Source organism: Microtus oregoni, unplaced genomic scaffold (genome assembly GCF_018167655.1).
Source record: "Microtus oregoni isolate MIOR12 unplaced genomic scaffold, Mior012 000021F_ref0000039, whole genome shotgun sequence".
Classification (NCBI taxonomy): Eukaryota; Metazoa; Chordata; class Mammalia; order Rodentia; family Cricetidae; genus Microtus; species Microtus oregoni.
In genome coordinates this window covers 6,495,430-6,516,631 of record NW_024543080.1, presented here as the reverse complement: position 1 = coordinate 6,516,631, position 21,202 = coordinate 6,495,430, and the positions used below count along the sequence as shown (strand labels likewise).

Below are 21,202 nucleotides of genomic sequence, written 5' to 3'. Positions count from 1 at the left end.
GCTCTTGCTCTGGTGAAAGGGCGAAAGTTGTTACTTTCTGCCCCATTCCACTCCTGAGAAAGAAAGTCTTCCCCCAGAACTCATTCAAGAGATTTATTGGGAAGGAGGAATCAGAGAGTGGCTGCCGCTGCCAGGGTGGAGAAGGTAGCTCCGAGCTGAACATACTTAGCCCACTTCTCTGCCAACGGATCAATGTGTCTAGTAATTTAGTCATCCTTATTTCTCTTAGTCCTGACATAGAGACATCCTTACAAACAGCTGTTTTCTTTCTAAGTTCCCCTCTGTAAGAGAGTTACTTCCAACCTATTCTCCCTATTTCTCAAAGTAATTATTATGCCCAAAGGGTATATTTTGGTGTGGTATATTCTGGTACTTACCTCATAAAGTGCAAACAAATGCATGTACACACACACACACACACACACACACAACTTAGAAATTTTCTTAATAACAGATGTCAATAAATGATATTAGATATTTATTTGTAACACTTAATATAAAAAACTTTTATGATTATGTTTTTTTGATTAATCATTCTATGTAGAAACCTGCTGGTGGAAGAATCAATAAACATTTCATAACTCTTCCCCAGTAGACTTTCGCCTCTCTCTCTGGTCACATGAGAAGATTAAGCTTCCTAGCTTTCTTGAATTTGGACATGACCATTGACTTGCTTTAGCTCACAGCCAGGAGTAACCACATATAGTTATGTAACTGAACATAGAGTTATAAAATTGTTCAGAGAGATAATTAATTCAAACCCAAGTGTTGAAGGAGCTCAGGCTGCGTTCCTGCCACCCAGCTCCCAGCCACCTGGCTAGCTTATGTCCCAAAATAACTACATACAGTCTGTATTCATATAAACACTGCTTGGCCCATTTCTATTAATGTGTGTAGCACCGAGGTGCACTTACCAGGAAGATTCTAGCCTACATCCATCCTGGGTCGGAGCTTCATCGCGTCTGCCCTGGAGAGGAGCAGGCATGCCTTCTGAGCTCACTTCCCTTCTTCCTAGCATTCTGTTCTGTTTACTCCACCCACCTAAAGGCTGGCCTATCAAATGGGCCAAGGCAGTTTCTTTATTAGCCAATGACCTTCCTCCATCACCCAAGTGTTTCTAATAGATGTTGATTGTGTTGCATCTAGAGGCTTCGCTGCAAACTTGGGTCAAAACACATAGCATGTAATTTAACATTGGGAATACCATCATACCATTTAATGCCATTTCACACTGCCTGAAACACCTCAGCTTATACTCAAGATTATTTTGTGTCAAGAATTTTAATTTTCTTACTTTACACACAGACTTTTCTCCTCTTACAGATGCATAATGGTTTAATTACAGAAAACAAAGACTTTTTAATATTTTCCTACTGTTAGTTCCTCAGTACACAAGCAGCAAATTGTGTATCTTTGCTTGTATTGTATTCAAATGTTTGTTTTCTTTTTGGAATTGCTGCTTAAGTTTCTGTGTAGTTTCACTAAAGGTATCGTTAATGAATTTTGGCTTGGGATTAGAACAGAATCTCCTATGGTTCTGTCAATGTTTACTGTATGTGTGTGTGTGACGGGTGTTTTCACTGCAAGAAGGGCTACAGGAGGAGAAGGAGAGGGGTTGAGACAGGGAAAGAGGCCAAGAGAAGGACTAAAATCCACTACTTGGATGTATGAAACTGTCAGAGAATAAACAATAAATGAACTAAAAAGGCACTGGTGCACTCTGAAATGCTGGAGATGCTCTGTAACCTGCAGAAACCAATGTTCAGGGACGGTTTTAGTCTTTTCAGAAAGATAAACAGACATCTATGCTATGCAACCTTACTTAAGTCAGCCCCTATAAAGGGAAAGGCACCAGTCTGTGGGGGTCTGCAGAATCTGCTCCACCCTGACTGAAGGTCAGAGAACTACGGCCACACTTTCTCTTTCAAGGTTATAGATGTGAAGTCTGACTTGGGGAGTGGCTACAAACAAGATATTCTGACCTAGTGTACAGCTGTTTGGTGTTTTGGATTTGTAAATGGCCCACAGAAGCGCACACTTCTATCCTGACTACGAGTCAGGCGTTTAAGGCTATTCTTGCTCCTTCAAGGTTATCGACAGGAGATTTAACTTAAGGTGTGACTACTAACAAAGATATCTTGACCTAGGGTGTGGCTACTTGGTGCTTTGGGAATTAAGATGGTAATCACTTCATTTGTTCCTTGTCTCAGGATAAAAAAAAAAAGTCTTTTGCTTTCTTCCCCTTCTTTGGCTTGGGGTATTTAAAGGTCATAAGAAATAAACAAGGGCAGATTCAGTATTCCCTGAGCTGCCCTCCCAGTACTATCCTTTCTCACCGTATATCTATCTCTGTTTATTCCACCTAACATTTTTAATCCACACGCCCTACTCTGGAACGTGTGAACCCGTCGAGGCTGGACCCTGACAGATGGCTCTCCAATGTGGGACACAACACCAGACAGTGCCTTAAAGAATGCCCCTGTCAGGCTCCATCTGTGTCTGGCTGCAGACTCCGAGACAATCAAAGCCCCGATGTCAAAACGCTTTGCAATCATACGAGTCAAGTAGACACTGAAAAGCTTCAGAGAAATGTTTAAGACGTTTAATTTGTGAGTTTGGGGGAGCCAAGGAGGCAGGAAAGAGGATTCGGTCCTTACTTGACGTATTTTTGCTTCATATCCCAACAGGAATCTGTGCATTTGTGAAGACAGGACAATTATGGGCCCCGTGTAATTCTTGTGGAAGTCCAAGATCTTCAAGCGGTGGTAGTGAGGCGAGGCCACAGTTAAAGTCATGAACCCTGACGGAGAAAGAGAGGAGCCCCTGACATGAGGAAAATGACACAGCCAATGAGAGGACGTCAGTTCCACAGAGGGCACCAAGCTCTTCAAGTCCTCAAGACGGTTTCTTTACTCTTACAACTCTCGGTTCTAGCTGGTCACTAGGGGGCACCAGGCTCAGACTGCACCAAACTGAAGAGGATGTGGCATGTAACAGGTATTGGAACTAGGAGGTGTGTGGGGGGGGGGGGAGGAGGACAGGGGGAGATATTGTAAATGGCACCACTGGGACCTTGAGGTGTCCCATGGCAGCTGAGGACAGCAGTGGGTGACAAATACACCCTGCAGACAGAGCTTGAGTGTGGTGTTTATTTGAAATTAAGGGAATGGGACGGGAAGAGAGAACGAGAGAGAGAGAGAGAGAGAGAGAGAGAGAGAGAGAGAGAGAGAGAGAGAGAGGAGGAGGAGAGAGAGAGAGAAAGGAGGAGAGAGAGAGAGAGAGAGAGGAGAAGAGGCAGAAAAGAGGAGGAATAGTTGGAAAGAGCAGTCAGGAGTGGGCAGAACTTGCCTCTTAAAGGGACCTTCACACCTGTGTTCAAACTAGGACCCTGGGCTGGCTAGAGTAATGCCTGGGTACATCCTGCAGGAGACAGGACAGGTCAGCATAATGCCTGAATCCTAACAGGAGAATTAGGTGAAAGGTCAGTTTTCACCCCTCTTTGGAGAAGCCCTGATCTTTGGAGAGGCATTCAAGTATAGAGAGTGAGCCCAGGGAGGTATCTGGTTACCTTTTACTAACTGTGAGGCCTGAGGAAACAGACTTATGTCCTACCCCAAACAATCAAGGATACAATGTACCCACCTGGGATGATTGCCATAGTAAGTGAGTGACTGAACTTGGGTTGTATGAATGTACATTGTCCATTGCCTGGCCCTTTTCCATTTCTCAGGAAATGTCAACTATTATTATTATTATTATTATTATTATTATTATTATTATTATTACTCAACAGTATATTATTATATTGTGATTATGGGCCTGCTGTACAAACCATCCTTACAAGCTATATAAACATAGCATGTTCCTTAATTTCTCATGCCTACAATTTCTTACCTGTGAAATAATAACTTTTATGCTTCTGGGTTAGTAGAAGAAATTTCAGGGCGGTAACTAGTCAGACACGTGGTTCAGTTATCTGGCGATCGTGTCACCAGATAGTGGTATTTCTTCTGGTTTGAAGCTGAATAAGGTAGCCCAGACACCAGGAAGTGCAGCAGGAGTTTAGGACTGGTGAGGGTTTAATGTACACAGAGAAATGAAGGAGAAGGTCTTCGTCCCATACTTGGGAAGAAATGTATCGATTCTCTGAAATAACTTTTTGATCACCTCTCTAAAGGTAATGTGTTTTCATAAGGGGAAACTGAGTTGGATTCCTGAGGGCAAGGACCCATTCATTAGCACTGTGCATTGCCTGGGCTTCTAGAACAGTGCAAGGCTCTCTGAGCTGCCGCTGAATCCACTGAAAGCTCGGGTTTGCGCCCACTGTCCAGCAGAGGCCGCCCTGGGCCGGGACTCCTGGGACCCGTGTGCACAGGGAGGGGGAAGGCCAGTGGGTGGCCCCTGTCCTCGCAGGAGGGCTGGGTGGGAGGGGTTTGGCGGTGTTGCAGGCGGGCTCTGTGCTCGGGCAGCTGGGATGGAGCAGAAGTGCGCCTGGCGCCGCAGGGTACACAGCTGACTTTGTGCGCCACCTCCTTTTCGCCTAGCACCGCCAGACACCAAAGCTGCCACAGTAGCTGCCTGGACTGATCGCTCCGGGAAGTCAGCACCACCCTCTCCCGCAGCCCACCAGGCGGTAGAGGAGCTGCCTGTGCCCGGACGCACTTGGCCAACCCCAGGAAACTCTTCCCTAGCAGCGTCCAGCTCGGTACCGAGCACCGGAGTAACATGGGCTGCAAGGCGCTCATCACTCTCTGCATCTTCACCGCAGGTACTTGGTTCGCTCAGCTGAAGAGCTAGGCGCGGGGAGGCCGGCACTAGAGCCGGGGGGAGTGGGGGTGGAGGGAAAGCGACACCGGGAAGTAAGTCGCCACTGGAGGGTGGTGGGTCTGCAGGTATGCGCACACAGGTTTGAGATGTACGGTTTTGGCGGGCCTGGAGGGGAGAAAAGACTGGGTCCTTGCTGCGGCAGCCTGTGTCCTCCCCCTCCCCCCCCCCCCCCCAATTCAAGCTTTGTGAAACAGGTGGCCGGCTAACTGATGCGTTAGAATCCCGAACCCCGCATGGAGACGACTGTTCTCTGCGGCGGCTTCTCCTCTTTGCTGGAGTCTCAGAGCGCACCTGCCACAAGACATCACTTCTTCCCGTGTCTTGTCCTGCCTGGAATACAGAGCCAGAGCAGGGGTCGGATAAAGCCGCTGAGAAGAGGGCTTCAGCATCCTGTGCGCTCAACCGGCCTGGCGCTCTAGGACTTAGAGGTCCCTGGAACTCCCGCGTCGCTTTTTACTTAGGCTTAGGGATGATGCGGCACTGTCTCAGGGGCAGAGGCCCAGGCTGGGGTCAAGCTTGCGATCGCTGCTGGAGAACTGCAGGTCTACTGTGGCCAAGGAGCCTTCCAAAAATGTGCTCCCTGAATGAAATTAGTTACTTGGCTAAAAGTAGGGTACACACCTCCTTCTGCCTATGCGCCCACCCCTAAATGTCACTCTCTGGCTCTACGCTGCCTCTAAGCGTGCACCCTCCCCCCTGCCGCCGGACGGTCTAGGGACTACTAGCCAGCCACGACCTTGGGTAGACAACCCAGGCCAGAAAAATCAGGCACCTTCGTCTGGGGTTGATACCTAGGTTTTTATCCAGGAAAAAAAAAAGTATAGCCCAATAAAGAACTATGGATAAGGGACAAGGTGAGGGGGTTGGGGGTGGGGTGGACGGAGGGAGAGTAACCCAAGAGGACAGTCTGGTCTGCTTAAGAACTGATCCAAAACCACATACAAGCCAATTCAAGAGTCAAGCTTTAGTTCAAGGGTTTTCCTTCTTGAACTGCTTGGGTTCCTGTAAATGTGCCTCCCTGCCCCCGCCCAAAAGAAGTCACAACTCCTTGAGAAGAATCTGGAAGCTTCCTCCGCGGCTCTCAGCGGATAACGTAGTTTTAAGGGAAAGTTCCCCTAGCTCGAGCCAATAGCACGCTGTTTTCTCTCCATACTTACGTCTGGGAGAGCCTTTCATCTGCAAGGGCTAGAGACCTGCCTGCAGATCTTTCTGGAACGATCGGGCGGCTTCCGTGGCAGTCCTCTCGGGAGAGGAGCGCTTAAACCTGAAATGGAATAGCCTCCCTGGCTGGATTGGGTCCAAAAGTAGTTCCCTAGTCCTCCAAGGAGAATTTGAGGACCCGAAAGGGAACCCATTTAAGAAGCTTAAGAAACCTGCTGCGGGCTGATTTTGTTTGCTAAATTGACTTTTCACCTTTATCCATTTATTTATTATTTATTTGCGTGCTTAATATTGTTGAACATGGCGGTTGGAAAAAACCAAAACAAACAAACAAAAAACAAAAATGAATAAATTTTAATAAGGAGCTCAAATAAGATGGTTTACTGATTGATTGGTGATTGATGATTGGTTGGTTGATTGATTTATCTAGTCTTCCTGTTCAACTGTGCAGTGTTGAGACAAAAATATTGCTCATTGCTCCTCCCCTCCCCCAGAGCCAGGTGGCTGGTGTTTCAGAGACTGGCTGAGCAGCCCCAGTTCTATGCCCTCGGGCTTCTTCTACTGGGATCTGGGCCATCAGGTCATGGGCTCTGGAGGCCTAGGAAGACATATTGCCTCTTTCCCTTACTTGGTCTTCATGTTGCTACCCCATACAGGGAACTAGGACGCGGAGGGCAGCTTTCTCTGGAGTTTGTGAATCTGAATGAATCTTTCCATGGACAGTTTGTTAATAAAACTGCCTACCATAAATAGACTGGAAAATAATGCCAAAATTATCATAAATACCTCATGAGAGTCTCCGCATTCCAAAGTAAAGCAGTTTCAGATTGATATATTTTTCTAGAAGGTTCTGGATAATAGCAGGCACCGGTGCTGGGCAGCTTGTACTGAGCTTCCCTGGCAAGCTACTCACCAAAGGGTAGCTTTTTGTTTTCCTGTTCTGTTTTCTCTCCAGCGTTAGAGGCTTCAGAAAAACTTGAACAAACCTTAAAGTGATACCTATTGAACTAGAGACACTGCCCAACTGGGCTTAAATTTTTAGCTCAACAAATCCTCTTGATAAATGTGTTTCATCCAGTATATATTATGGGCACTTGAAATGTATGTACTTTGACAGGAGACAGCTCAATATTTGTCCCCTGAAGTGCCCCTCAGTGATATATATATATATGCACACAAATGGCTTTTTTAAACACTTAAGAAGACAAAAGAAATTCATTATGTAGGAGTAGTCCACATATATGAGAAGCCAGTGACCCAGCTTCTCTTGCGCTAGGTCTTCCCTGTCTACCCCAGCCCAGATCTGGAAGACGGTGCACAGTGCACCCTGTTCCCAGGCACCCTGGGGCACTCATTGGTCCTCTGCTAAGCAAGGTGAAGAGAGCTAGAATTTCAGTCTGCTCACCAGCAAGGGATCTGTGTGTGTGCACACATGCATGTGTATGTGTGCATGTGCACATGCGCGTGCATGCACACATGCGTGTTCCCCATCCATCAGCTCTCTCTTCTCTACATGATTAACATCGGCCACTGCTTTTTGCCTATACAAGGTCTCATGTGTGTTAGTTCAGTAGCCGTGTCACAAATATACTGCAGAATCGCCCCCTTTCTCCGGGAAGGTGTACTGGAGGAAATCAGGGAGAGTTGCCTGCATTCCTTTCTCCTGAAATCTGTGGTCACAGTAAAAGACATGCCGTATTCCTTTGAATGAAGAGACCTAAAAATTGCAAGCTCTTTGTAATGTCCTCTGATGCATTCATTGAGGCAAAGCGTCTATGTGGAACAAGTAGATTCTGCAGCCTGGTTATTTACAGTACCCACCCTAGTTCAGGACAAGCACCTTAACCACCCTGCATTTTCTTATATTTAAAATTAAGGGAGGGGAGCCCCTCATATGGTTGGAGAAAATGTTAATTGACTGAGCATACCTACAAGAATACAGTGCTGGGGACATAGAAAATGCTCGATAATGTTAGCCCTTGTGCTCTTAACCTTAATAAAGCTGATTATACCCAGCACTGAACACACAGGTCCCCAAATGCAGAGGTGATATCAGTATTGTCACTGATACTCCAGACTCCAAACTGCCACTAACATGGCAAGGCTGACTGTCCCAGCAAACTCACACTGCAAAGTAGGAAGACAGTCAGCTGAGCCACTAAATGCGTACTTTAAAAGGTTAAGGATGTGTTAGTTCAGACGTAGCACAGTGATCAGGAAAAAAAAAGGTTTAGTTATAATTAAAGAAAAATAAAGTCCTCACTAAGGACTTTTGCAAATGTGTGTATTAGGAAAACCCAAGTCAGCTAGATCTGAAAGGTCAAATCCTCAGAGCAACACATTCGGGGATGATTTGGAGTAAATGGGTCATTTTATCTGATGATTCTGAGTGACTTTCTCCAGAACGCAGAGTCCTTGATAATGGCCAGATCGCTAATTGATCCTTAGCCCCTGGGTCTTTGCTAATTGTGCCAGTGTTTTTATGAAGGAAATACTGGTCAAGTATTCATGCTAAGACAACTTTCTAAAGCAATAATTTTCACTTGGGGATGGGGAAAGCCCAGGACCCACAAAAAACACAGGGAGTGGCATTTAAAAACATGTTTATCACCTGAGTGGGACCCACGGCAAATGTAGGTCCCTTATGAGAGCCGTTAGAACTATCCACCTCCTTTTAAGAATACCTTTTCTCAATCGGTGTTTAGGAGACAAGGATTTGCCTTTCTTGTGAGATAGCAAGTGGAAAGTTAATGTTTCCTGTAGAAGACAATGCCAGCTCTAAGAAGTGGGTGGGTTGTGTCTGCTTCACCCTATGGTTGCTTTCTCGTGGGATATGTGCGGTCAATAGGTTATCGCCGGGTTAATGTGAAAGCCGGACTAGAAAGCCAGACTCCTGATGTAGGCAGTTTATGATATCTTCAGTTGCTTAAATGACAGGAACTGATGTAACATCTCTAGCACTTGCATCTTTAAATATTTGTCATAATCCTTCACACGAGCACAGCCCATCAGTTATGTGTTCCTAACACTGCTTACCAACCTCGAAAATTCTGCCATTTTTGTAAGTAATGAGAACCATCAAATGAGGTCGAGAAGCGTAGGGTTCCGTCCATGAATGCTTTCACTAGGTGTAGGGAGACTGTTAACGGAAAGTGTACTATCTTAATTTTTCTGTGCCCCACGTTGCCACATTGAACAGATAAAAACTCGGGCTATCTAGTCACATTTGAATTTCAAGTCAATAGTGATTCTAAATATATCCCGTGTAACATTAAAATTCAGTTTTTCACCGGGGAGCACTGTATTTTATCTGGCAACTCTACTTTGGCCATTCATCTTCAGAGCACCTATGCAATGCGCCTGCTGTAGGACGACCTTCAGTTTGAACCTTGTTTCCTAGGGCCTTAGCTGTTCAACACCACTGCAGTAAGAGTCTGTTTGTGGGGAAAACATGGAGATTTAATGGCAGCTCTCTTGGTTAGGACCTGCATAGATTAGGACTCAGGGCTAGTTTGCTCTCCAGTGAGATATTTTGATTCTGTTTCCATACCTATCAACTGTGCGTGGTTTTGGGTTTCTGACCAACAGGTGGCTTTTCTATGGCTTCTTGAACCCATTTTAACGAGCCCTTCTGACCCTCCCTTTTAAAAAGAAATAGTATATTTCTAAGAGTAGCAATGTTTTTGCCGAGAGCTGGATTTAGAAGCTGTCTGGAATATAGCTGGCAGTGATTTAAAGGGAATGTTATAGAAAAGCTTTGCATTTCAGCACCCATTTTCGTGCCAAGATCTTAAGACATCTTACAAATATTAATTATATAACTTTTATATAATTCCTGCTGGATGGATTTATTAGCATCACTTAAAAAGCTGTAGCTATACAGACCCTGAAGCAACACATCAGGCAGAATTATAAGGCAGATATTAAAAAGTCTTATAAGCTATTTAACTTTGGAAGAAATTTTCACTCTTCATTCTCAGGGAAAAGAATCTGTGACTAGCTAACTGTTAAGTAAGGGGAAATTGTGGAAAATTACTAGGTGTGATATTTAGAAAACATGTCTATTTGATATGAATGGTAAGTAATGGAATAAACCTCTACTTAAATTCCAAATTCTGTTTTTTTTTCTTTTCTGTAAGCAAGAAAATAAAGATACAATGTTCAATATGGGTGTTGAACATGAAAGGAATTAGGTGGAAGAGAATGTTTTTTTTTTTTCTGCCTGGGGTTGTAAATTTGGGGCTACCATTGGTTAGATCATGTTGTATTTCCTAATATATAATTAATAAAATGTGTTATCCTTCATCTTTGTGGTAGCCTTTCCCACTTTGTATCGTCCCAAAGCATAACCTCATCAATTCATCATCAGTTCATTTAATTACCCATCCGTGCGTCCTTGATGGAAAACTACTGACGGTGCCTGAGATCTTAATCCACTCGTTTGGGTATAATTGGGGAACTTATGAACAACAAGTATCTATTTCTCAGAAATTCTAGAGGTTGTTAAGTCCACGATTAAAGTGCTACTGGGTTCTGCATCGTGAACTTGTACTTTCTCTTTGATAAGTGGAGCCTTCTTTTTGTGTAGCTGCATGGCAGATGACTCAAGGCAGCTCCCTGGGAACTCTCTTATGGCCACTACTCCACTCATGATGACTTCACCATCATGATCTAATCACCTCCCAGATCCTCTGCCTCCTAATATCATCTCTTTGGGAGTTACGATTTTTAACACACAAATTTTGGTGACTGGGGGACCAGGGAGATGAATCTTGGCCGTGCAAGTATGAGGACTTAGTTTCAGACTCTTGATACCCATGTGCAGAGACACGGGTCTGGAACAGAGAGAAGGGGCTGAGATGAAGAGTGTGAAGGGACCTCTATTCCTCTTGCTTGTCAGAGAAACATTTCAAAGTCCGGGAACCCGAGAACCTCTTTCTTGGCCTGGTAAGGAGGCAAGGTTTTGGTGAGGGGATGCATGTCTGTCATGGCTGTTCTTGTGTTGATGTAACCATGAGAGGCAGCAACAAAACATGCCAAATAAGAAGGAATTCAGGTTGTTTTGACTTAAAAATTGCAGCAGTGATGGAGATGGTGTTTAGAGGAAAGTCCCCAAATTCTCCTTCTTTGAAGCGCTGATCAAATATATCTGAGTAGGGACAAAAGATGAACTTAGAAGAAAAGATGACCATCTTCTATATTCTAGGAAATGCTTGCGAGGGAAATGTGATGTGGAATTACTTATGGAAGCAGGGTTAGAAGGTAGAAAGGGCTTTCCAGAAGTTCCCTAGATGACTTGGGCACAACAAAAAGTACACAGCTGAAGGAATGCAACATTATCAGATGTTTGAAGGAAAGGGACTGGTAATGTAGACTTAGAACCACTGAGGCCTTCTTCCTCTCAATGGCCTTCACTCAGCCCGTCAAGACAATATGTTTTACCTTCCTTTCAATTCCATGCCGAGTCCAAGCACAGTCTAGCACTTCCATTGCTCTGGCCCTGAACAGAGCCACTTTCATCATTTCCCTGGAGGACAGTAATGGCCTCCCGGATGTCAGTCCCCGAACTTTTCCTCCTGAGATCCGCTTTGTACAGGCAACTGTCATTGGATCTATTGGAAATGTATCAGGACATCACTGCTCTGTACTAAATCCTAACCCCATTGCATCCACTTGAAGGTCAAATCCTTAAAGAGACAGTCGAGATTTGCCCATGGGGTCCATTTGCTCTTGACTCGGGTGTCACCACTTGCTCACTTTGCCCCAGCCACCCTTCATTTCGTACAGCATGCTGTGGTTGGCTCCTCTCTTGGGAGCCAGCTTTCTTCAAGGGCTCACAATGGGCATTGTCCAGCCATCTCTAAACTGCCATTGTTGGCCACCTTTCCAAAACTGTCCCAAATACTTAGGATGATCAGAAGAGAGAGAGAGAGAGAGAGAGAGAGAGAGAGAGAGAGAGAGAGAGAGAGACCTTGATTCCTTTTGACTCCATTTGGCAGGTTTTAATTCCCAAACAATTGGCTGACTACTTTGGGCCTGTATTGGGACGGTACTTCATGGTCGAACACAGGGTGACAGAATCCTGTCTACCCTCTGACAGAGCATAGGAGAATAAGAGGAAGAAATCAATCCCACAATCCCTTGGAGGACATTCCTCCAGTGGTCCAAAAGCTCTCACTAGGCCACCTCTGACAGGTTCCACCGACACTCACCGGCAAAAAACTGGGGACTAAACCTTGAACAGGTGAACCAATGAGGGACATTACAGAGCCAAGATGTGGCACATGTGTCCAACTGTCACGTTGTCAGTAAACGCTACCCTGACCAACGTGTTAAAGTTACAGTACAGTCTCCCTGCCAAGTCTGTGTCCCTCCACCCCTCACCCCTACCTCTCACAAAACCACAATTTCCCACAGGGGCCTTTGTCTCTCCTGTCTGTTTGAGCAGTCCTCAGTGAAAGGATACTTTGGGGCACACAGTAGGTGCTCAAAATGTATTTGCAGGGTTAACACAATACTTAGTTGAAAATTTTCCATAGGTCATCTAAAAATGAGACATTGCAAACTTGCTGACCATCAGGTGCTTGTGTCTAGTGTAGTGCTTATACATCGTGTTTTATAAAAGCAATAGTCAGGCCTTTGGTCCTCACTTTACAGGAAACAAACAAATGAATAAAAACCCCATCTAAGCTTTAAGAGCAGCTATTTTATAGCTATATGCCTATGGAATTCTGAAGTCCTTCTAAACTATAGTTTCCCCTGCTATGGTTATCATTTTAGAATAGCTGGAGCTTCTTAACTCTGTGGCCAATTAAGAAAATGTCACCTTTGAGCTCAGCTAGGACGGGTACGGATATGATAGAGAGCCACAATTTGAACCATTTTGAGAGTTTTCTCAATAACTAAAAATAGCTTGGTGATGAAATGTGGTTTGAGTCTAGAGGAAATACAACTGGCAATTTCCCAGTAAAGCCTGAAAAAGTTAAGTAAATTCAGACCCTGAGTGTTAAAAGTATATGTCAGTCGCCAATAGGCTCAAGGAGATAATGGGGGGTTTTCTTGATCTTAGATTATATGTTACAGCTTTCTTAATGAGTCTGAAATATGTGCTATGTTTTAATCCAAGCAATAGCTAGAGATGATGCTGAAGTTCCAGCTAAAATCAAGCTTGTATCCTAGAATGGAGGAAGGATAGGAGGGTACCTGTAATTTATCCTGTAGGTAGATATATCCTCTGACATGGTTGGTGTTAAATTTACCCAGCATGGCACATGCCTCTTCTTTATCATAAACTTCCCTCCCCTAAATCTGGTACTATCCTTCTTATTCAAAGTAGGAATGGTTGTTTATGAGGTAGCTGCCAAGAAGAACATGATCTTTAAAATAAGAACATGCTGATCTTGATGATATAAACTTAGAAAAGCAAATTATAAGTGAGGGAAAGATGATGCTTTATTTAAAACATTAGACATTTATTTCATGAGTTCTGTTTGTCCATTCTGGAGAAAGGCAAACTTGCTGCCATCCACGTTCGGCAGCCTTGACTGTGAACAAAGAGGACAATCTCAGGTGACCCTGAGCTTGCGCTGCAGGGCCTGCAAGGGACGTGTGGTGTTGAGACATTGCAATAGAGGTGACTCCCTGCCCCCACCAGAGCAATGTTGCAAGAAGCAGGTGAAAGTAGTAAGATGAGAAGCAGGGCCTAATATCTTACTGGAAGGAAAAAGAGCACACAGCAAGAAGAGAAGGTTGGGGACCCCAAATCTCATACTCAAGCATGACTGTAGATGCAGTAAAATTCTGTTGTTCTGAGACCAGAGCTGGTCAGTGAAGCCACACTGTACTCAGGATTGATTCTAAGCAGTATCAGTGAGTACTTTCAGGAGTGGCTAGGCTACTGGCAAACATGGCTGTCTGTAGCTGTCACTATATGAGGAAAGAAAGCTATAGGATAAGGATAAGTGTACACCTGTTTTAAACGGGGTTGGAAGAACACAGTGAGTCTGTCCTCCCACTTCTCTGAAGTTTCCAATCCCATGTTGTGCATATTTTAAGCCCACCTCTTGCAGTAGTTCATGGGGCTACACTCACTGCTAGATAGCTGTTGCAATTCTCAGCATATTGACTTGAAAGTCATTTTGACCAAACTCAAAAATGAAATCCTAGAGAAGCAAGTTACCTCAGAAAGGTTTACCCGGCAGCGCTGATGTAATGGGCAAAGGTTCTAGGGAAAAAAAAAAAACAACTTGAAATAATAATGTATTTCCGAAAATTCAACTGTTTTCTAAGGCATTGTTAGGACCACCATCTTAGATCATTTTTAAGGGGCTCTGAGCTATGAGATCAATACTTATGGCATAATGTTATAATTCTCTTCTAAAACCTAAAATCTCTTCAGCATTTGTTACTATGGGATCTACATTTTTTTAAAAAAAAATACACATCCTAAGTTTCTCAAAATGAAAGTTGTCAACTTAGATATCAAATAAGAGAAATAGCCTTTAGAAGACTATATTATTTCTTTCCTTTGGCAACATTCAATATATGATATCATCTTTCCAACAAAGTAATCAATAGTGTGTGGTTTAGGAAGATGCTGGAGGAGCCATTATTAGTCCTCTGCAGCATTCTCAGAGAACAAGACTGCTGTGCTGGGAACACTGCTGGACAGGCAGATAGGGCAGGGAGAAGCTGAGCTCTGGTCCCAGCCAACCCCTTGCATTTTGAGAAAACTGTGCACACTGGTGGAGACCCACTATACTGGGTACCACACACCACTCTGTGTTTGTTTCCTCTGCATCACCTTCTGATCCTCCTGTTGCTTTGTAAGGGATGCATTACTGTTCCCACTTTGCAATTGAGGTTACAGGGCTTCAAAAGTTAAGTAATAAGCCATTCACATGCAGTTGATAAGCAACAAAGCTAAGGTTTGAGCCTATAACCTTCATCTTTACCCATTTCTACCCTCACTACCTTGAACTGCCAAGATAGCTGCCAAATCACTGTGCATTCCCAGTGTTGATTCTCATCTGTATCCCACATGTTACAGCCTTGGTTGAGAGCCTGCCTTGCATCAATCTTTCCTTAAGCTGTGACACATAAGTGGCCACTTTCCTCATACAGGATCCTCAGTCTTTGGGAACCCATTTAGGTCAGGACGGATTGCCTATTCCCATAGTAAGAAGGTAAGTGGACCCAAATCTGCTCAAGACTCTCCCAGGTGTTCAGATGGTGGGGTCTAGGTTCCATCTACACTCGCAGAATGGCAGCTCCATGTGAAGGTAGCTAATTCCAGGCAGGTCTGATTAGCTGACTCGAGTATTTTGTTAGACCAGAAAGAAAAGACCTTCTCATGACGTCAGAGGACTCAGAGAAGCTTTGTGAAGCTCTAACTGGCCAAAGGTGATGCAATGATCAATGATGCAGTAACCAATGAGAATAATAATTGGAATGGGCAGAAACCTACTAAATGTGTCTGCTAATGAGTACAAAAGGATTTCAAAACCAGAACAATGAAATAATGCAGATGTTACTGATTTTCACTGGAAGATGCTAATAAGACCATAAATTATTTTGAAAACATAGTACATGACAACAGAGAATCAAGCATTTCTTATTCATCAATTTCTAGATACCACTGCCTTTCTATTGCGAGTGTAATACTGTATGATGGAACATTTGATGAAGAGGTGATTGGTTGTCTCTGCAGAAGTTTTGCAGCTAATCAGTCCAGAAGGTGCAACAGAAGCAATTACCTTCGTGCATAGGCTCGTGAGTTAGTGGCTTTTGGTCATCAGTGGCTACCTATATCTTGAAGTATGGCATTACCAGATACTTGTCACACACACACACACACACACACACACACACACACACACACACACACCATCCCTTTTGATATGGTCCAGCCACATTCAGAGGGAACCCACATCCTGTCAAGCTTCCTCAGCCAGCTGAGGAAGGTGATGGTGAATCCCATGAGAGTGAAGTCAGAAAGCTCCAGAAAACAGAAGGGTTAATAGAAACAAAAGCCTGGTTTCCTCAATAAACAGATCATAAGGAATAAAAGAAAATGGCTGAGAAAAAGATGTGCAGAGAAAGGAAAAATCTGTAGAGCAAAAGGAAGACTTGAGAACAGAGCAACCAATCCCAACTGTGCCCCTTATTCAGGTTCTGAACCAGGCCAAAACTCTAACATTACGCGATAACACTTATGACATATTTGTGAACGAGGACATTGACTTGCTCTTTAAATGAGGATAAGGTTTTGTTTATTTTAACCATGATAATGATATACACATTATTTTCCAACAACCTTATCCCTTAGAGACCCTTATCATTATAGTTACAAAAATTTTTATTGTTCCTAAGATATGTTTTATATAACATGGGTGCAGGAAAGTGGGATAGGATCTTATATGAAGAAATAGTTTTCAGTTAGTAACGGCTGAAACTGAGTAAAAAGAGCAGAGGGATTCATTGCTTGTTTCCACTTAGCAGAGGATTAAATTTTTGTTACAAAAAGTTTTTAGAAAAGCTCCTCCTCCTAACCCAGAGCCTGTCTCCAAATGATAGTCACTCCCAAAGGAAAAACTAGTTTTCTCCAACAGTATCCCGCTGGATATACAAACCCACTGGTGGACAGGCCCAACACCCAGAGGTAGATGGCCAACACAGAATCAGCTCAATGGTATTTTTGAAGATTTATTTTGTCCCATAGTGCTGGTCTTCTGTTTTACCATATAGGTCTTTTGCTTATATATTAATGGTTTCCAGTTTTGTATCTTTATGGGATTTCTGTGTGTGTCAGAGTCTGTGACTCTGACTCTGTGCATGTTCCATTGTGCTTTCTCTTTGTTTCTTTTTTTCCTGTTGGTTTGTTTTGTCTTACTCTGGTTGGTTAGTTTGTTTTAGTTGCCTGTTTTCTAATAGGAGGGAAAGAGAGAAAGGGTGTGGATTTGGATGGGTAGGTGGTTCGGGAGGATCTTGAAGAAACTGTTGATGAGGCAAGGAATGATCAGCATATATTGTCTGAAAAAAAATCTATTTTCAATGAAAATTAAAATTATTTTTTAAAAGGCTTTTAGAAAAGAAGTTTACTAGACCTCATTATTGGGTATGAAGGTAAGCCCAACCCTTTTAAACAAGTACCTTGGAGTCCTGCTAGAGGACAAGGTTTTAGACGTAATCATGCCATAAGAGGCTATGGGAGCACATACAGCATCCCTGGTGCATCAGCCTCGGGAAGGGGAGGCCTGCTGTGCCCCTCAGGATGCTTTGCCTTTGCTAGTGCCTCTTCCTCACCCCTAAACACTATTCTTCACTGTTCCCTACTGGCCCAAGTTCTCCAGCTTGCAAGCTCAGATTTGAGTTGTTTGGGGGTGTAAGCCTCTAGTGATAAGGGGGCATGTCTTAACTTCACATCCCTCCATTGCATGCATGAACCCATGGGGCAAGTACTCAATGCTTGTGAAATCCAACTAAAGAAACTGACGCTTAGAGATGTGGAGTCCAAGGTCTCACAGGTAGATGATGGCCAAATGTAAACTCAGGTTTCCATGAAAACATTAAGTTCCCTGGCTTCAGGGAATCCAAAGCCCATTCAACTTTGCCCTTTTCTCCTTAAGAGGTAAGACTTGAAGGCTGAGCCGGGCAGAGAAGTGACACATTAACATAGCACACCTAGAGATACTATCTACTGCACTCCCAGGAATGTAGATGAGCACAGAGCCAGGCAGGGCTAACTTTTAGGAAAAATAATATCTTCATAGGGGAAAACAGCCCGGGATATACAATACCCTGTGATTTAGGAGTTTCACAGAGATGAGTACCATAAGGACCTAGATAAAGCACCAAAGGCAGATGGGAGGCTGGGAGGAGCCCAGTGGCCTGCTTCATCTGATGACACAGGAGCAAATGATTTAGAAAGGAATTATAATTGCTTTCCAGAGAAGCTTATTATGTTTGGGCAATCACACCACCAGCACGTTCTTATGGAAGAAAATTCCACTCTGTCTAGTCTTGTGCATGCAGCAAGGATTGCCTTGTAAAGACTCTAGGAGTTGAGCTAGGACTAACTGTTATGAGGATTCTTAGAGAAAGGAGGCAACCAAAGAGCATCCTCTGAAGAATACATTTGCGGGGGGAGGGGGGAGGAAAAAGGGCATAAGTTGTATTTCTGGCTAGGTGTGTGTTCTTGTTTAAATGCCAGACTATTCTTGCAATCCACAGCCTAACCTTTGAAATGTGTGGTCAAAACAGTATAAACACAGCTTGAAATTCCAGCACTCAGTCAGGAGGGGCAGCTATTTAAGGCTGCAGAGTGAGTTCAAAATCAGCCTAGGGTGCATGAGACTGTAACAAAATAAATTAATCAAACAGACAAAAACCAGTTGACGATAGTGTTTTAAAATACACAGTCATGTATATTCCTCCAAGATAAGTATAAATAAACTCTACCTCAAATGCTAAAATAACACAAAGCTCCCAGAACCTATAGACGCCAGCAAATAATGGCTTCTGATAGCAAGTATCCCTGTGGAAATGAAGGAGGGTGTCAAAGCCAGGCCTGTCTGTGGCTGGTCCCCTCTTCCTCTCAACTTCACCCGCATCTACAGTATAAAGGATTTATCAAAGAAAGGAGCTTTCCTTTCTGGGTTTTTAATGCCACTAGAAAGACACTTCTTTCCTTTGAACGTGGGACACCAGGGATGTGTCCTGGTGTCATCAACAAAGACTGGAGAGATTAAGAAGGATGTAAACCTCCCGGTGGACACATTCTCCTGTTTTCTTCAATACCCAGCAGCTGAGGTTGCCAAGATTCACCCTTGTCCCTAAACATTACTCCCTGCGAACTGTTGGGAGCTTCTTGTCCCCCTCAACTGTGCCAGCTGCCAAGCTTGGTATAAATATAGATTATCTATTGTCTCAGTTTCCTAAGGCTCCATAATAAATTACCACAAAATTGTACAGCTTAAAACAGCCACCATTTATCCTCTCTCAGGTCTGAAGACTAAAGTCTGGAATCAAGGCTTCTGCTCCCTCTCAGAAGCTCCTTTCTTGCCTCTCCCAGCTTCTGGTAGCCCCAGGTTTTCCTTGGCTTTAATCCCTGCCTCTGACATCACGGGACCTTTCCCTGTCTGAGATGGCCTGCTGCCCTTGTGAGTTCTCTCAGATAAGGACATTGAGCCAGGAAGCACCCACCTTCCTTCAGTGTGACTTCCCTTTACTTTGACGTCATCTGCAGAAACGGTATTTCCAAGCATGGTCACATTTGCCATTCCAGGAGTTTGGGTGGCAAAATATGCTTTCTTGGTTTGTTTGCTATAATAGCAAGGTGGGAGGGGTTGTTTTTGTTGTTGTTTTGTTTATTATTCTTATTTCTCTTGATGGAAAAAAATCAAGCCTGTTTGGATCAAATGTTTCTCAGTTTCAGTTCAGTGTGGATTAGAAGAAGCTTTACTACACAGAGACACCCTACCTAGCCCGTGACCATTAAATAACAGTAGCACACTGTGTTGTGTCAAACAATAGAAAAAATAAGAAAAAGAACAAGGAAGGAAATGCCTTTATACGTTTCTAAAATATGAGACTCACTGGGAACCAGTGGTCTAAATTAATGAGACTTTCAATGCCTCTCATTACAGCTCCACACAGATGAATGGATCGTGCTAAACAATAGCGGCTCGGATTAGCCAGCCATCCTGCGAAGTATGAGGGGTCGGAAAGTGATTCTGGAACTTTCTGATTTGGCCAGTGCTCTAGCAGTAGCATGTATACTATTTTGGTTCCTATGGAAAATTTTGAGCGCCACTTCACTTCATCTCTGTGACTTTTAAATACAATGCTGCCGTTGTATTTACAGCTGAGAAAGGGACTGAAGGAGGTGACAATTATTCTTCTGTTGGTTCTCAGTGTAGCTTGTTGCTGTGTGGGACAGGATCTGTTTCTAAAAGCGTCCTCTTCTTAGGTCTACGTGGAGTATTATGGGATGTGAGGATGTAAGTGGTCATAAGAATTTTTTCTGGAAAAAATGCATAAATTGAGACATTCTAGGAGGATGGATGCCTGTTTGCCACTGTTAACTGTTTATGTGTGTGTGTGTGTGTGTGTGTGTGTGTGTGTGTGTAAGTGTATGTGTATGGGTGTGGTTGTGTATGTGAGTGTATGTGTGTGGGCATGGGAGGGTGTGTATGTGTGTGCCTATGAGTATGTATGTGTGTGTGTCTGTGTGAGACAGGGGTGTGTGTGATATGTATGATGTGCTGTGTTTTCTTTCATCTTCCTTCTTACTAAAATAATTGGAATTTTCTAAAGGCTATCAAGTAGCAAAAGACTGTCTCACTAGAGAAAAATTAATATTCAAATGTTTCATATAGTTCTAGAGAATCTAAAATTTACTTTCCCTCCCATAGACAGGTAAAATGTTTTATACAAGACCCATAAGCATATATATCTCTCCCAAGTAATAGCTAAGATGTTATTCTACAAACATGAACATTATTTGGCTCTGAATCTATGTACTTGAGGACCTTTTCTAATCACAGCAATTTAGGATGAAAACAACCACTTGAAACTGGCACAAAGAACATGATTTCATTCATAGGAGATTCAGTGACTTACAGTGTTAACCTGTGTGGGTAAGAGAAGAGAGGGGTCGAGCTCTGGATCTATGAGCAAACCTCTTTGAGGAGAAGCAGCTTCGTGCCCAGATGAGAGTTGCAAAGCAAGAAAACTGAGTCGATCTATTTTTAAGATCTCAGAGGGAGTCAATGAGCTGCCAAGATGACGTGCAGAGAGCCTGGTAGCCAGCATCGGTGCCTGAGAGACTGGGAGTAAAGAGCTCAGAAGCTTTTGGTGTTTTGTCTTGTTCTCTGAAACAACTAAGATGAAGAGTTAATCAAGAGATCTGTGGTTACAGAAGGGTGAGCAGGTCAGATGGTTTATATATCTGGTTTGGGGCAAATGTCTGAGAAGCCCGAATGTTTTTCTAGAAGATTGTACTGGACGATAACTCTCATAGAATAAAAGAAATGACAAGAAACATTAAAGTTTGAAAGTAAGCTTTTCCACTACGGACATCTGAAAACGTCCTGGCCTCTCCAGAGATACGTGACCAAGGGAGGGAAGCAGACAAGCCGGCTGGGGCCCCTTCTGCCCTGGAGGGCATGGTGAGGTTGGAAGTGGCAAATCAAGCCAACTTAGAGTTTACCAG

General features: G+C 43.7%; 1 protein-coding gene across 1 annotated transcript in view; it reads left to right on the top strand.

Annotated features, from left to right (window-relative positions):
- The first annotated feature begins 4,447 nt into the window (after positions 1-4,447).
- Positions 4,448-21,202, top strand: part of Parm1 (prostate androgen-regulated mucin-like protein 1) — a 96,100-nt gene continuing 79,345 nt past the window's right edge. Inside the window, exon 1 of the mRNA XM_041671303.1 lies at positions 4,448-4,768. Coding sequence (XP_041527237.1) covers positions 4,726-4,768 — 43 coding nt within the window. The 5' untranslated portion in view covers positions 4,448-4,725. The remainder of the gene's footprint in view (positions 4,769-21,202) is intronic.